Here is an 18,136-nt window from a genome sequence, read left to right on the forward strand (position 1 = left end):
ATGACTGAGAGAAGAATAGAACAAAATCTAATTTTGCCTCCCGTGCCCCCCTCACATCCCCTCCCCACCTCACCGCCTTTCTATCTCCATGGAGAAATGGAGTCACCATCACCGGTTCATGTGACTGATGTGAGGTCTTTGTCATGAGAACTGTGTCTTTATCTGTGTAAGAGTAGGACTTGTATGTTGTTCAGTTTGAGTTCCTTCTCTATGTCTGTGGTTGTATGACGCTTGATAGTTGTGCCAGTCCCCATTAGCATCCCATTATAAAGCAGCATGATCAGTCGTCACTTAGAATGCCTGCCACAGCATGCTCTACGCGTGTGTGTGCGTGTGTGTGTGTGTACGCTTTTGTGACAGCACGTGTGTGAACGTGTGCATGAATCACAGTCAAGTGATTGAGATGGCCTTGTTTCAAAAGAACATGAAAAAAATTATCCTGAAAAAGTCTTGCACCGGCTGCTGTACAATTCAATTTAAATTTGTCTGCAAGTGTTTGGTTTGTTTGACCCAGATTTCTCACGTACCCCACTGATGATACATTTTATATCCAGAGGCAGCCTTGCGAAACAATTTATTTCAGTCGATATGTAGTGAACAGCACCCTCTGCTGAATACATTTGTGTTGCATTTGTGTTTTATGTATTTTAATCTTGTTTTATGTATTTTAACCTTGCCCCTGTAAAGCACTTTGAATGGCCTTGTGTTTGAATTGTGCTATATAAATAAACTTGCCTTGCCTTGCCTTGCACATGAGGGCTAAGAATTAAAATCCTCATTAATCATGTAGAATGGTAATTGCCTGGGAGTAAATGTTTATGATTTCTAAATTTCTATGATTTCACTATCATTGTGCAGTCACTTTGACAACTGTCATTGTGACAGCACAATGTGTGGTTATACTGTATATATGGAAACAATGTAATTTTTCTTTTTTAAAGGGTTTGTCCACTCAAATGACAGTGAACCATATTTTTTCACTAACAGCATCTTTGGTCTCATTTCCTCGTTTTTATATTTCTGTTTCTGACATTTCTGCCTGTATCCCTGTACAATTGAAGAATACAATGGATCGTCCTTTCCCAGAAACAATGTTGCTGTGACTCTTAGCAATCCATAGAAACACACTTTCAAATGTTTTCATAGGGACTATCTTTAATAGAAAAAAAGATCCAGTGAAAACTGTTCATAGTGATGCCTGTGGATACATCATTTTCAGTGCTGTAAGAAGTCACTTCTGTTTGGGGTGGAAACAGAGACCTTAACCCCCTATGGGAAAATGTTATAGAATTTTTGTTTTGCCACATGAGTGAATGGATCCTTTGTTTTATCTTTTGGCCCTACAGCTATCAACCTGGGAATGTCCTGTCCACTGCAGTAAAGGTTACCTGCCTTACCTAACAGCCAATTTTCATGACGGACATTGTAACATGTCATATCAGTAAAACCATAGGTATAACTTATAACATTAAGAATGGCTGCAATGTGCTCCAGGTCCAGGGCTCTGCTGTTGTGTACTCTTGTGGCTTATTGGTATCATTACATGAAATGGAATCATTAATGTTATAATCATTGTCAACCTTGGGCTTTACCTATACTGTGAACGGTCAAAATGTATGTCATGAAAAAAAGTATTTATTGCACATGAAACCATGCACCCTTTAAAAGGTTATTTTATTCTTCTAACCCTTCCTCTGGTCACAGCGGCCCTCCTCCACTCCCCTCCCCTTCATGGTCTGCTGGCTGTAGTCTGCATCCTAGCATCCACCCATTCACCTCCTCTACCACCCCTGCCCTGCACAAACACAGACACACACACACCATCACGCACGCACACACACACCATCACACACACACACACACGCACACAACCTCCTGAGCCCTCTGCGTCTCTGGTCCAGTTCTAGAGGAATTTTGAGTGTCTCTATAGCCCCCCTCCCTTGAGATTAGCCCCCCCTCCCCCTACCCCCTCACCTCATTCCATTCCAAAGTATGCCTTCCTAAGAGCTGCTGCATTTTTATCTGAGCCCGGTGATTGTGACAGATTGGCCAAATGACACAAATACACAGACACTCATTTGTGGACGCACACCGAGGCAGAAAACAGAGGGGAGGCCGCCGGTGCGCCTGGGGAGGGACCAGACAGCGCCAGGCTCCATCTATAAAGCCCTCCCAGGATGAGGCCAGTGTCCTGCCCTGAGCTGGACAGTACCTCCTTCCTCTGTGCCAGCACCATCCGCCAAGACAGGCAGCAGAAGACCAGCCTAAAACATGAACGACATCTACAAGGCAGCGGTAGGCTACTTCCTCTCACCACTCTTCTTACAGCAGAAAGTGTGCATGTGCAAGATATTTTTGGTTTTGTTGTTGAATGTGCAACAAAAATCTGTGCGACCGAGCTAAACTGGGTATGAGAGAGTGATGCTGTTACTACGGATGATAAATTATAATCCAGAAATATTTATTATCAGTTTATGCCATACTGTATGGTCAGTGATTTACAATGTAAGACTGTGATTTTTTTATTCTGCCCTATTTGAGTGGCAGTTCTATGGAATATTCTGGTACTTGTTTATATTCATCTGTTGCACACAAAAAAAGGCCCCATGTCAGTTTGTTCATCTGACACCTGGCATTACTTGAATGGGTGACAAATCCCTGTTGATGTGGCTTGCACGGCACATTGCCTCCGTCACCATGCTGATGTCAAAAGAGCCTTGGCACCATATAGGTCTCTAGATGTTCTTCTACTTCAAGCCCTATATCAGAGCTGATAGGAGCCACTCAGGAAGGGTCACTGGCAGGACAGGTCGCTGGTTTGTTGCTTCTGACGCTTCAACCATGACTTCAAATGGAGCAGTCCCACTTCACTTTGTGGCTAATTTTGGCCGGTCGCTCTGACGCTTCTGGGTTCCTGGTTTCTCTGGTGCCATGGAGATGGGGCTTCAGGTTTAGATAAACCCCCCACGGCTGAATTCCGGCATTATCTGTGAGCTCGAAAGCTGTGCTGCTGGCCCGTGTGGTCACCTCCACCCAGCGTAGTCAGCTGGCTGTCTCCTCCACTCACATCCCAAGTGAGCAGTGCAGATGAGACATTCGACAAAGAAAAAAACACACAGGAATGTACATTACATGTTTTTGTTTAGATGGATTTTTTCATTCATCACCAGGAGTGTGTGAGTGTGTGTTTGTGTTTGTGTGTGTCTGCATGTGTGTGTGTTTAATTTATAGTGGACGACAGACAATAACTTTTACATAAGCAGCTGTCTCCCCCTCTCATTCGTGGTAGCTTTTCCAGGATTACTGCTTCATTGTTGGGCCAGATCCACAGCTATGCTAATTTAAAGCGCTGTGTATCATGTCCCTTTATCTGTGGTTCCTGATCCTGCTGTCTGTTTATTTTTAACTCCTCCTCTTACTGGCTCTTCACACATGATATATAGGTGTTGTGTTTTGTCAAGGGTGGCGAGTGTGTGGGGCCAAAATATGACCTTTGATGACTGTAAAGTTACCAAAACAGATAAGACATGATCTAGTCCAGAAGCTGGTTCCACACTTTGTAATTCAGCACATCTTAAATTAATTTCGATTAGCGAACACTTCGTGACCAAATATGGCTTTGTTGAGCATTGGTTCTAAATGAATAATGATGTAAAGTAACATCCAAATATAAAAAGACAGTAACCGAGAAGGTGTATAATATACTAACTACCCAAACTGATGCAACCAGTACAATAACCGATAACCAAAGCATTTGCTGTTTCATTTTTTCTTGCAGGTTGAGCAGCTGACAGAGGAACAGAAAAATGGTGTGTAAATAACACCTACAATCAGTATTTTATTATTTTTTTTTAAATATGAATGAACATTTAGCGCGATGCTGCAAGGTTGTGGCTCACCGTCTTCCCATCCATGACATGCTCATGTTATTTGTTCCACACACCCGGTCTGAGCTTGGAAAGACAGCTTTTAGCTTCAGTGCCCCTGACTCCTAGAATAATTTACAGCAACACATTAAAATAAATACCTTCATATCCAAATCCAAACAAATGTAGACATATTATTTTGAATCTGCCGAACTCTACCTGTAACTGTTTTAATTAGGCTATATTGTACTTTCACCCGTTTGATTTGAATGGCAGCCTTTCTACATCGCTCTCTAAATGTTTCAATTGTTTCGTCTCTTTATCAGCTTGTTGTGTTTTTTTTTGCTTTGCATTTATGACTCAACGTCATTGTAAATGAGGGTCACCTCTCAATGATATCTCGAGGATAAATAAAGGTGAATAATAACACATATGTCAGTGATATAGAGCTGTTAACCGGGTTCTGCTGTGGTGTTGCAGAGTTCAAGGCCGCCTTTGACATCTTTGTACAAGATGCGGAGGACGGCTGCATCAGCACCAAGGAACTGGGTAAAGTGATGAGGATGCTGGGCCAGAACCCCACACCTGAAGAGCTGCAGGAGATGATTGACGAGGTGGATGAAGACGGTAAATCAAAAGCCTAAGCCGCACCACAACCACCACAAACTAACTGATTGGTGCTTGATTGTTGTTGACCTCCGTAGACCAGGTGGCGGGCCCATCATAACACAATCATGTTGTGCAGAGCAGACAAGTGCAGTTCAAACCCCTCTGAACTTAATGTCAAATGATCAGTCAAGGATCCCGCATGGAAAGGATGTGTCAGGGCGAATTAAAGGAAATGCGTGTCAGATGAAGCCCAAGTCATTCTGAATTTTCCATTTGAAGTGATGGATGAAACATTAAAAGTGGATTTGTTTTAGAAAATGATGTCAATGCTCATGCCATGTTGTCAAATAGAGGGGATTTCTTTGTAACAAAGATTTAGATTAACATAAGGAGACAGTCAAAGGCCCAATCGGTATGTTCTTTCCTTTTACATAACAGGTATATTTGGTATACATTAAATTAAGCTTTTGACTGAATCTTGCTAACTCCTCCAATTTGGAGAATGAACATAAGCTACCGTGGTTGTCAGGGACTAGAAACGTGTTACTAAAGACTGCATTGTTCACCACTGCCTGAAGTCTTTCCACAATATCAAGTAATGAAGTGAAGATGTATTAAGTTAAATATTCTATATACCTTCTCCTTCTTCTACCATCAGTCCTATTTACGGTGGACGACCATATATGAAAACACGTAGTGCTGTTTAGTTTGTCCGTTCTGTAACATGGCGGGGCGCCTCTCTCCTATGTAGATATAAAAAGCTCATTCTAAGGTAATACATTTTTTTTTTATTTTCAAGTGATTATACCCTAATTAAAACTTACTTATGAATATTATATTCCATTTCTACTAAGCCTGTTCTTTAAAAAATCCCAATAGATTCTACACACTGTGCCTTTAGTAGTAAAAAAAGAAACAAAAAAAACCCAAAAACATTGTGTTTGTTTATGAATAAGAAATATGTTTCACTTAGATTCATGTGCTGTCTTGTGTCTTTGCATTACATTCAATCCAATATGAGCCATTGCAGGTTCAAATGCTGGGATTTCAATTAATTGTGATTATATTGATACAATATGTTCATAGGTTTGGCCTTTGAGAAGGCAGTTTGAGTTCTTGTGGTGCGATTATTATACAGTCTATCTGGTGTGGAGTGTCAGGATGTGATGCCATGTATTGCATGTGTTGTAGGGAGTGGCACGGTGGACTTTGATGAGTTCCTGGTCATGATGGTGAGGTGCATGAAGGACGACAGCAAAGGGAAGTCCGAGGAAGAACTAGCAGAGCTGTTTCGCATGTTCGACAAGTGAGTCCGAATGAGATCTTTAAATTCTGTTTTATTTATATTTGAAAGAATGAGAGCAGTTGGCTACAACAATCTTATAACAGGAAAAAGAAGCTGTAAACCAAATGTCAGACTTGGCAAAACATCGAGTACAACAAGAGTAGCCTATGCTGTGGTTGGGAAATCACCACAGACCAGTTTTAACACGGCTCTTCATAATGGGGTTCCAGCATAAGTGTGCTCCCTGTGCACAATTATCTGTACTGACAAAATGCCAAGTAGCTCTGCAGAGAACATCATCTAGTTTTCTCCATAATTCTTTTTGACAGCACAGAATATTTCAAACACCCAATCCACGAAAACCAGACACCTAATCTGAGCATCAAAGCATCTTGCCTTTTTTCCCCCTTCCTTTTTCTCACATTGACATTTACTAAATACTTAAATGCCGGATAAGACCAGCCACGTGTCGCACGCAAGCACACCACCTCCAACTGCCTGTTTAAACTTAACTGAGCTTTGATGTGTGCATCAATTCTACTGTAACTCCTTCGATTGTGCAGGAACACAGATGGTTACATTGACCTGGATGAGTTGAAAATGATGCTGGAATCTACAGGAGAGGCGATTACTGAGGATGACATCGAGGAGCTGATGAAAGACGGTGACAAGAACAACGACGGCAAGATTGATTACGATGGTGAGGATTTTGGACTGTGTTTAAACTCATACAAGAAACATGGCGAAACTGCCATGTAGAGCAAATGCGCTGATGCCCATTTCCTCTAATCTAGCATTTATCGATCCTTGGTCAAAACATTCACGCCAAATGAGACATTCTGATTGAAACATTTCAAAGCAGTCGTTTATGGGCTCAGTGGCTCGTTGCTAACTTTGTCTTTACTTATTCCTACAGAGTTCTTGGAGTTCATGAAAGGAGTGGAGTAATCCTGGACAAGAGAATACCCAGAGTGTTATTTTTGTATTTCTCTGTGACTCCACGTTCATCTGTGAAAAAATTGGATGTTGACTGGATGCCATTGATAAAAAAAACAATGGGACGACTTTGCAAGATTCAGTCGTATACTGTAGCTGAATGTCCCTGTATTTTTCCACCATCTCTTGCATTGTTGTAAATACAGTTTGTAACTATTTCCGGTGCCCATCTATACTGAATTTGTGTAAATGTATTTAAAATAACTTATGCTAATATATAGAGGCCACATAGTATATCAGTTTGGTTGTTTGAAATATAAGTTTTGTGAGTAAATATCTGAAGTGTCTAGGCCAGTTTACAAATCGTCCTATTACTGAGAGGCTGATATTGTTTAGCTGGACAGGAAATGTGTGTGTGCACAAAGTGGAACACATCCATGTGTCAACATAAGCTTTACTAAGGCTCTGGAGGACTAATCACACTTTCAGAGTAATGTACTGAATCCAGTCTGTACAATGTGCACATTGTATATCTGTATGTTGAAGAGACCCTCAGGACTTTTTATTCCCCTCTCATGCCCCCGGAGCGTCGCATATTTTTACATGAAAAGTCTGTTTGGAATGTGCACTCATGTAATAAACAATATGCATTTGTCAGTGCAGTTGTCAATTTTTTCCCTTTGGATTGAATAATCTTATTACAATGATCACATCAAGTTCACTTTATGAATAGAGGTGAGATTGTTTAGCTCATAAGTCCTGCAAAAACATATTCTGTGTTTTAATACCTTTAAGTATTATTATTTTTGGAAACAGGCACAGACACTTATTCATCTATCATTACTGATTTGCCTTTCAGGCCTTTTACAGATTCTATAACTGATCATATGCTTGCCTCTCTGCTCTGCCCTGTAGTTATGAAGTTAACACATCAAATAAACAAGTATGGGAGACAAAAACAATGTCAAAACAAGATACCTTTGTGTGAAAACTGTGTGAAACTAACCCTCTCTAACATTATTTTTTTATTCATGTGTTATGTGCATTCTATAGCGGCTCTTGTCTGCGGCATGTGAACTATTCACATAGTTGCCTGTAAGTATCTAGTTACACAGTCTATCTAGACAGGAGCTATTTATGTCTAATCATGTTAGTGCCCATGTTAGGGGATCTGGATTGACTGACAGCAGTTGACTATCAGATGCCTTTGTCCATATAAAGAAAGCTATTCAACTACAAGGGGATAACATTGCTATTGTTGAAACAGCTTTAATTCAGACATACGTGTTAGTACATTGAGATATCTGGATGACTTAGAGTAGGAAGATTAATTTCACACCAAAAAGTATTTCATTCTAGATGAATAGCCTTGATAAATAAATCAAAATTTTATTAACTGTTATCGATTTTAGATGCCACATTCAGAATAATTCCTTACCATACAAATAATTCAAAAGCATGTTCACCACATCCTGAATTTTACTTTTATTGGTGTTAATTTGAAAACATAATTCCCAGGTGAACACGCTGAAGTTGCAGAGGGGCCATGCAGTTAGCACTGTGGCCACTGGGTGTCAGCAGGGAAACACAACTTATCAGTTTGTTTGGCTCAAAAACTGAAGTTGAGGAGATTTCACACAGCACAGCTACACTTTTTACACTGGCAGATAATGAGTCGCAAGTCTATGGATGGATGCACATAGATAGACCCAGTTTAGTTCAATCTGATTTATAGTAAAGTATGTTTATGACCTGGTTTGTTATGTATCACAATGGGAACGGCTGTGTTTTGTGTGAGCGGGTGACGTCAGTGGCCTGACTGATGGCAGCCTCCAAAGGCTTCCTCACCTCCCTCTCTCTGTTTCCCTGAGGGTCCTGTTAGCTCCATTCAGTCCTAATGGTCTGTGTTACCTTGGGGATTTTAAAGCCCAATCAGCAGTGGAACACAGCTGCTCTGCCAGACCAATCTGTACAGTCTGACAAATACAACACAATACATCAACCGTACTCTCTACTCTACAGTTATCTCCGAGTCCAGCTGCCCTGACACAAAAATACTGCTGACCAAGAGATAATATGAGGCTTGAACTGATGACATGTCAGAATTTGATGTGTGGGTTTTTTATCGCATAGATTAGACTGCTCTCTGCCACCCAAGTTATATAAACTGCCGAGTTCTGTTCAATGTGTGGAACAGGAATCAGTGGTTCACTCTCTGCCATCAATGGGAGTCTGGACAGCAGCAGAGCAGAGTGTGTGAATGAATCTGGGGTGTGGCGCACAAGCAGCAAGTTGGGTGGGGAAGTGACGCAGTTACGCAAGACAGGCCAGATGACTCATGCCTGCTGTTAATAACACACACTGCGGTTTTCAGCCACCTTTGGTAATGTGGTTCTCAGGGACACTTAAGACAACAACATACCTGTTCCCTTATTGTGCCCAACACTCAAGCCTCTGTTACACTGACATTTGAAAAGAAACTGAGATAAAGGGGATTTACATAGGCAATATGAAGCTATCAATATTACGTAACTAGCTTCATTCAGTTTTATTCTGCCAGTGTGTGTGTGTGTTTGCTGGGTTATTCAATTGGCTAAGAGTGACTCAGGCGGATATGCGGCTGTATATAGTGCAAACACGCATGCTCACACACAAACACACACACACTGAGTGTTTTATTGATTTATAAATTATCCATTCATACCATTTGATGACCTAAGAGTCATCATTCACCATAAAAATGGCCTAAACGGTGTTACTAAGCTATGCCAACAGCATGGTGTTTTCATAAACCCTTTTCCCAGGTCAGTATGATTAATAGATGCATTAAATCCCCGGAAGAGTGAGGAATACTCCGGACATGATTAAAAGATTGAAAGACGTTAACTACTCATACAATCTTTCTTCCGCCCACACAGGCAGACCTCATTTGAAGCCAGAAGGCTTTTGGGGTTTAGAGGATTCCTGTTTTTCTTGCTTCTCTACATCACATGGTCTTGGAAGTTGTCCAGTGCCGAATATCACAGCCTAATCTCTGGAAATGTCTCATTAACCATTCACAATGGCATTGAAAAAAAACAAATATTCTCTCCCTAAATCTCTAGAGTTGTATTTAGATATTAGTCTTATTTTGTACGGATTTCTTATGTTTGATATTTTGTGCTAAAGTGTGTTTGGCTAAGAGGATGATTTCATGCAGCCATTTATGAGCAAATTTTTGTTTTGTTTTTTGTTGTCATAAATACACAATGAGGAAGTGGAACACTCTAGACAAAGAGAGAGTGGAATGACTGCAGATCAAACTGGAACAGACCGAATATTGTATCATGATGCTCCATCCCACTTCTGGTGCTGAGAACACTGAAGTACTGTTTCTGCACTGCCCGACCATAATGGCCCTTAGAACAGCAAGACTACAAGACACAGAATTCTCAAATTCCGCAATAACTATTCATTGATTCAAAATGAATAAGAGCAATTGTTTTGTTTCAATGTACTACTGGAGGGTTGGTCTATTTTTACCAGTTTTGTAAATCTGGAAAATTATGGAATAAGTATGCATATACTTAAAGTGGCAATACTACAATGTTTATATACTCCACTACAAGTAAAACGTTCTAAATTTAAAATGCTATCTTAGGTATTAAAACTGCTCCTGGAGCCATTTCTATGTTCACCAGCTAATTGCTAACGCTGTTTGCCATATGGTGCTTGGCAGGTAGCTTACAAATGGTTTATCAGAGCAATGCAATGAGAGCAGGGAGTTTGAAGCAATACAGTAAAGTTGAAGAAGGAAAAACCAAAACAATTAGCTGAAAAAACCCCACTTATCATCAGACACTGTATAACATAAAGCATGGTTCAGCGTATGGAAATGTGATATTTCTTTGGGGCTTTTGTCACTACAAGCAACTACAAGAAACTTTAAGTTCACATAGTGCGATACATTTTCTCCAGCAGGCCTAATTATTGCGTGTTAATGTGTTTGTTTTATTTCGTTCCTACTCATCCGGAACTCATAGAACCGTAGTTACATACGTAACTATCGTTTTAAGTGACAGACTCTTGGAGATTCCTGTCCCCTGTGCTATGACATCATTCTCACTCTGTTACTTATGCTGTGGAAGCACATCCCGAGGCACAGGCATGCTCTTTGGCTCACTCAGCAGTTCTGTACTGTAAGCAACATATGGCCTTGCGTGGTTGGTACACCAGACAGCAAGACGGTTCCCAGCATGGCCTCCTCCGTAGATCTCAAGTGAGAACACATGACAGACAGATGACCTTTACTTTGTGTTGGGTCTAGCAATACGTGAGGAATGTTCCCTTTCATTCACTTTGTCACGGATGAAACTTTAAACAAACATCTTTTTGTTCTCGTGCTTGGTGAAAATCTGCCTACTCGACATCACCGGATGGTGAAATTGGCCACGAAATGGGAGACTTCTGGTATTAACAGATGGCTGCTTCGCTCTGCCACTAGTATTCCATGCTGCTCCGCTTTAAACATGACCCAGTATTCTCATTGCCAAAACTAACACTTTTCTTCCTCCTAAGAGGACATACATGTCTCTCAGAAAATATTTATGTCTCAAAAGAGTTAATTAGGAGGGGTTGTGAGGGTTGTTTCAAAAGATTGCATAGTGGTTGTGGGTTCCTGGTGAGATAAGATACTTTCTGTTAGATGCGCTGGAAAGTCCAGCATGACTCGATGGATTTCGTAACAGTGGGCCTCTAAATCTTCCCTGGTGATAGCATTTCACATTATTTGACTATTATCATCCTAAGTATTTTCTTCTAATTAGTTGTGGTTATAGTTTAGTTAAACCACAACTAGTTTAGTTCATAAAGATCACTATTAGCCTTTGTCTGTCTTAAACAGTAGCTACTCTTCCTGGGGTCTCTATTAAAGTTGTTGTGGTCAAGTTGTAAAGTTTTACTGTATGCTGACGAACCGCACAGTTGAGCCTTTTTCAGCTTGTAAATGTGTCCTTCCTCTCTATGTCTGTGAGAGCCTGTCCAAATTGGATCCAAGCTTATTGCATTACTAATATGGGGAAGTAGAAAGCATCCCAAATCGCATTGACATGATTCAAGCTTTCTGAGGACCAATCAATTCCAGACAACAGGAGATGGATGCACTGGCAGGACGTCACATGACATTCCAATACTATTATACATAGCCCCATGAAACCATGGCTAATGGGTATATCCTTGTTCCAGTACAATCATAAACTGTTACTGACTGAGGAAAATTCAGAATTCTCACGTTCATCATCACTGGCAACAAGCATGGATATAATTATTTTCCTAAGTTTAAACGCTCCCTCAATAACAAGGACAGCATGGCTCTGAGGACAGCGCGGCATTCATGATGTCATCACCCTTTCGATGCCATGATGTCAGACGCAGCATTCGGAAAAGTACTGAGAATAAGATTATTCTCCCCAGCCCTGAACATCTGCTGTACCCGCACAGAAGGAGACCACATGGAAGTAAAAGTACCTGCAGTAAATATGGCAGTTATTCAGATTAGATTGTTTTTTACAGCAGGATGGCCAAACCTTTTATCTGTAATAGGATAAAAGAGACCCTTTCGGAAAATGTCTGAACAATTGAAATGATTGTTTTTTGGAAATAACAATGAAACCCAAATTAATTTAACTGAAACAACAAGGCCCTTATCTAAATAGGTCTCTATATTCAGCCAGGCTGAGCTGAATAAATGAACTATTCCAGTTATTGTGCATCCGAGGCAGCTGTGAAATTATTGTCAGTCATGCAGTATGCTAAGTATGCTCTTATAACCACAGCAGGTGTGAACCAGCTCTGACTGGCTTCTGCTCAGCCTTGACAAGGCACACACACACACAAACACACAGAGAGACACATACACACAAATATACCACGCTAGTAAACAGACACATGCTCCCTCCTGTCCCCAACCCGAGCTAAAATCCTGTCAGTCTCATGCACATCTGCTTCCCCATCAACTAGTGCTGAGTGAGCACTGCTTTAGCCTCTGCTTCCCCTCATGTGTGATCATAACAGGACTAAAATAGTCCACTCATCTGCCACATGAAACTTGACAGAGGGACAAAAAAATCACAGACACAAATTATAATTATTTATGTTCAAAGGTATTACTGAAAAATGTCTCAATAAGAACAATAAGCTCTTTGAATGAGCAGGCGACAGTTACCTACTGATTTTCTTCTTAAGTAACTAAGTAACGGGGAAAAGAGTAGACCACACACCTTGTCTTTGAAGTTGGCAGCAGCACACAAAACCATTTATAATAACAGAATGTGGAAAGCTATGCTTAACTCTCAGGTGATACTCAGCATGGAATAGTAGTATGTGCCAAAATACACAAAAAGCAGCTGCCAGGGAATCCCCACATCAACCACTACTGTGTGTATCTGAAGATAAGTGGTTGATCTTCCATGCAATGCAAAAGCAATAAAAACGGGAATTCAAAGGTGTGTGGGTGTAAAAATATAACCATTCAATACAAGCAAGGTATGCAGAAGAGCATCTCTGGACATGTCAAACCTTGAAGCAGATGGGCCACAGAAGACCACACATGTCATCTTAGAAAAGGAACTGAGGCTGCAGTAGGCACAGGCTCCCCAAAATTGGACTATAAAAGCTTGGAAAAAGCTCATTGGTCTGAGTGATTTCTCTTGCAACACTGAGATGGTAGTGTCACAATTTGATAACAGAATCATCACAGAATGATCCAATCATGTCTGGTAGCAATGGTTAAAGGTGGAGTCAGTGATTCTGGAGAAGGCTTGTTGTCAAAATCACTTTGTCAAAATTAATTAATCTTTCCTTGTGATCCGCTACCTGTCTGTACTGTGTGCACTGAAAAAATTATGTTTATACACTGCCCCTATAAACTGATATAAAGGGTATGTAAACAAAGGGGACCAGTGGACCACAGTAGCTAGCAACATCCTTTTTTACAGATCCTAGGCTGTGTATTAACACTGGATTTTATTTTCATCACAAACACAGTATGGACAGGTAATGGATTGTGAGGAGGTATTCACTGATTTTCACAAAAAGTAATTTGGTATGCATAACAATAATGCAGAATTTGTAAATTCTTGTAATTTTTAAGTATATTTTATATTCTATTTTATCTTATTTTTAACTTATCACTTATGTCTCTGCTTGTTTATATATTGTGATATATGGTATATTGCAGTGGTTCTCAATTATTTTCTGTCATGCCCCCCCTAGGGGACAGAATTTTTTTCGCGCCCCCCCCCCCTAAATTGAAATACTATTGAGAACCTGCTTATATTTATTTATTTATCTGTACAAAACCACTGTAGGAGTTTCTGGCACGAGCATTCTGCATACAATCACCTCATTATCAAATTAGTTAACAAAAATTAGCTGAGATAACTTCTGCAGCAAAAAAATTCAAAGTTCAGTTTATTAGCTCAATTTGTAACATTTAAACAAGACTGCTCAGTCTGTGTGAATCTCAGGACAGAGAAACAAGAGCAAATGATTCACTGAGGTTTGCATTTCATTCAAAAAATGTTAAACTGTAAACATAGTTAAGGTGGTGTTTTTTTTATTATTATAGGCCAATAGGCCTTCTGTGATGCCATAACCAATAATTCATTAATGTTATTATTAGTCTACTTGCTTGATTTCTTTTTAAATAGCCTACAGAGACACTTGGACATTTATACTATATACAGTATCTCACAAAAGTGAGTACACCCCTCACATTTCTTCACATTTTTCTTTATATCTTTCCATGGGACAACACTGAAGAAATGACACTTTGATACAATGTAAAGTAGTCAGTGTACAGCTTGTATAACAGTGTAAATTTACTGTTCCCTCGAAATAACTCGACACGCAGCCATTAATGTCTAAACTGCTGGCAACAAAAGTGAGTACACCCCTTAGAAAAAATGTCCAAATTGGGCCCAAAGTGTAAATATTTTGTGTGGCCACCATTATTTTCCAGCACTGCCTTAACCCTCTTGGGCATGTAGTTCACTAGAGCTTCACAGGTTGCAACTGGAACCCTCTTCCACCCATTTATGACAGCATCACAGAGCTGGTGGATATTAAAGACCTTGCGCTCCTCCACCTTCTGTTTGAGGATGCCCCAAAGATGCTCAATAGGGGTTAGGTCTGGAGACATGCTTGGCCAAGCCATAACCTTTACCCTCAGCTTTTTTAGCAAGCCACTGGTCGTCTTGGAGGTGTGTTTGGGGTCGTTATCATGTTGCAATACCACCCTGCGGCCCAGTTTACGAAGGTTGAGTGCACGTGGTCAGCGTCGTACACAGAGGTTGGCTTTGGAAAATAGAAGTATGAGTGCTGCCAGCATTGCTGAAGGGCTTGAAGGGGTGGGGGGTCAACCTGTCAGTGCTCAGACCATACGCCGCACTCTGCATCATACTGGTCTGCATGGCTGTCATCCCAGAAGGAAGCCTATTCTAAAGATGATGCACAAGAAACCCCACAAAAAGTTTGCTGAAGACAAACAGACTACGGACATGGATTACTGCAACCATGTCCTGTGGTCTGATGAGACCAAGATACATTTATTTGGTTCAGATGGTGTTAAGAGTGTGGAGCGGCAACCAGGTGAGGAGTACAAAGACAAGTGTGTCTTGCCTAGAGTCAAGCATGGTGGTTGGAGTGTCATGGTCTGGGGCTGCATGAGTGCTGCCAGCACTGGGGATCTACAGTTCATTGAATTCTAACATGTACTGTGACATACTGAAGCAGAGCATGATCCCCTCCCTTCATAAACTGGGCCGCAGGGCAGTACTGCAACATGATAACGACCCCAAACACACCTCCGAACAACCACTGGCTTGCTAAAGAAGCTGAGGGTAAAGGTTATGGACTGGCCAAGCATGTCACCAGTCTTAAACCCTATTGAGCATCTTTGGGGCATCCTCAAACGGGAGATGGAGGAGCGCAAGGACTCTAATATCCACCAGCTCCTTGATGTCGTCATGAATGGGTAGAAGAGGGTTCCAGTTGCAACCTGGGAAGCTCTACTGAACTACATGCCCAAGAGGGTTAAGGCAGCGCTAGAAAATAATGATGGCAAAACAAAAAATGTACACTTTGGGCCCAATTTGGACATTTTTTCTTAGGGGTGTACTCACTTTTGTTGCCAACAGTTTAGACATTAATGGCTGTGTGTCGAGTTATTTTGAGGGGACAGTAAATTTACACTGTTATACAAGCTGTACACTGACTACTTGACATTGTATCAAAGTGTCATTTATTCAGTGTTGTCGCATGGAAAGATATAATGAAATATTTGAAGAAATGTTAGGGGTGTACTCACTTTTGTGAGATACTGTATATATATGCCTTTAGCGCGGATATGACCATACACAAGCACACATCGCGCTTGCTAGCAACATTTGAGAAGCACTGGTATATATATGACAGTCACTGTTTGTTTGTTTATGTCTCAATGTATGCACCTTATTCACCAAGACAAATTCCTTGTTAATGTAAAACCCTTCTTGCCAATAAATCTTCTCTGGTTCTGAATGACCACAAGCATTTTCCAGAATTGCTGACTCCACTTTTAAGGCTGCTCGTGTTGTAATGGTGAGGGATATTGTATTAGTACACTTTGGGCTCCTTACCAATTGAGCGTAATTTAGACGTCGTGTTCCCATCTTCTACTGGCTACTTCCAATAGGAAAATATGCTGTCACAAAGCTTAAATCACCTGTTTCTTGAAGATGACACTTAATCAGTTGAGTTCAGTGTACTCAAATGGCCTCCACCGTCACTTGATCTCAATCCTGTAGAGCACCTTGGGATGTGACGGAAACAAGAGATCATGGATGTGCACCTGACAAATCTGCTGTAACTGCATGATGCTATCATGTATTTATCTCTAGGGAGGATTTCCTGCACCTTGTTGAATCTATGCCAGAAAGAAATAAGGCATTCTGAAGGTAAAAGGGGATACAATCACATACAATAAAGGTGTACCTAAGAAAGTGGCCAGTGAATACAGTATATGTAATAGTTTGTAACTCTACTGACAATATACCATAGATGTTATGTGCCAGTTAAAGTAAAGACTGTCTGCCATCATGCCCCACGCAATGCTATCTTCCTGGCACAGCAGCTACCCATTGCCTCTGCCTTATCATGGGTGTCTATTCAGACCTTATCATAGCTTTGCCCTTCAGGTATGTGGCCGGCCGGGTTCAGTCATGCTGGAATACCCATCACTCAACACCTTATATAATCTCCTCTGTGTGAGGTGTTTCTAGACAAGTCTGTTCTTGTGCTGTCTCTCTTCTGTGAAAGTTGAGGATTTTAGTTTTGGCATGCAACACTATTCTTAGTCATGTCAGTCCCCAAAGCTGGAACTAAAACTCTTTTAGTGCAACATTTAAATCATTAAATCCCAAAGAGTGGCAGTTATTGGACTATGAACAGCTGAAGATAAGCTACAGAACATCTCTCCACCACTTTTTTTTTCATCCTGACTTATGAAACTTGGCTTCGATTTGTGAAATAATTTCTTCAGGGAAGGGAATTCACTGCATCATTTTTAGGCATCTGGCGAGGAACATATGAATAAATCTCCCAGAGACAAGGTAGAAACAATACAAAGCAATTGAGCATTCAAGGAGCTGAAGCATAAATCTGAGTTAACACTCAGAAGGAGAACAAATAGTACTTACAGGAACTGTGCAAACAAAGTTCAAATTGTTCATACATTTCAGTAGTATAATCATTGGGTGAGAGGGCAGTGCAACCGATTTCTGCTAGTACCAATTATATATTACATATCTATTCTGATTCACCCTCTGAAAACTTAAATCTTGTATTGCTTGGAATTCCAAAAAGTACTCTTCATTGCTTTTAGATGCAGCTTTCTGGACAGAAAACACATGTTGTGAATTATTGCTGTCTAAATCGAGTTTTTGCCAATAATTGTCAAAACCGTAGTTAATTAACAAGAACATAATATGTTTAAGGCTGATAAACTTCACATGGACATTGCACAACAATGATTCATGTGAATTTGACTTCACCCGAGTTGCAGAGTAGAGATGCCGGAAGTCTTATATCTCCGGTAAAGGACATGCTGCGTCATCTTCCACTTCCTTTAAACACTGTTTGAGTGACTGGTAGTGGGTGTGTCTGCACTGTGGTATTGACAGTTCTGGCCCTGTCACTTGTCTTTGTGTCAGAAACCCTGTGGGAGACAGGAAGCCATTGGACAGAAAAAGGACATCTGACCACACCTTGAGCCTTGGGGCTGGACAGCACTCAGACACTCTGGCTCCGCAGAGCCCTTATAGGTCCTGACTCACCCACACGACCGTTAATGTTTTGTTTTATAAAAGTGTGCAATCGAGTAAAAACTTAACTACAAAGTCTCAACAAAGACAAGCAAACGAAA

The 18,136-nt window shown here is 40.8% G+C and overlaps 1 protein-coding gene across 1 annotated transcript; it reads left to right on the forward strand.

The window, feature by feature from the left end:
- Window positions 1-2,271: 2,271 nt before the first annotated feature.
- Window positions 2,272-6,708, forward strand: tnnc1a (troponin C type 1a (slow); the record flags this gene model as incomplete). The annotated part of the gene is made up of 6 exons (XM_080030896.1): window positions 2,272-2,295; window positions 3,779-3,809; window positions 4,347-4,493; window positions 5,667-5,781; window positions 6,324-6,460; window positions 6,677-6,708. The coding sequence occupies 6 exons, from the start codon at window positions 2,272-2,274 to the stop codon at window positions 6,706-6,708; spliced, it is 486 nt and encodes a 161-aa protein (XP_079887022.1).
- Window positions 6,709-18,136: the final 11,428 nt, after the last annotated feature.

Source organism: Ammodytes marinus (genome assembly GCF_949987685.1).
Source record: "Ammodytes marinus genome assembly, chromosome: 7".
Lineage (NCBI taxonomy): Eukaryota > Metazoa > Chordata > Actinopteri > Uranoscopiformes > Ammodytidae > Ammodytes > Ammodytes marinus.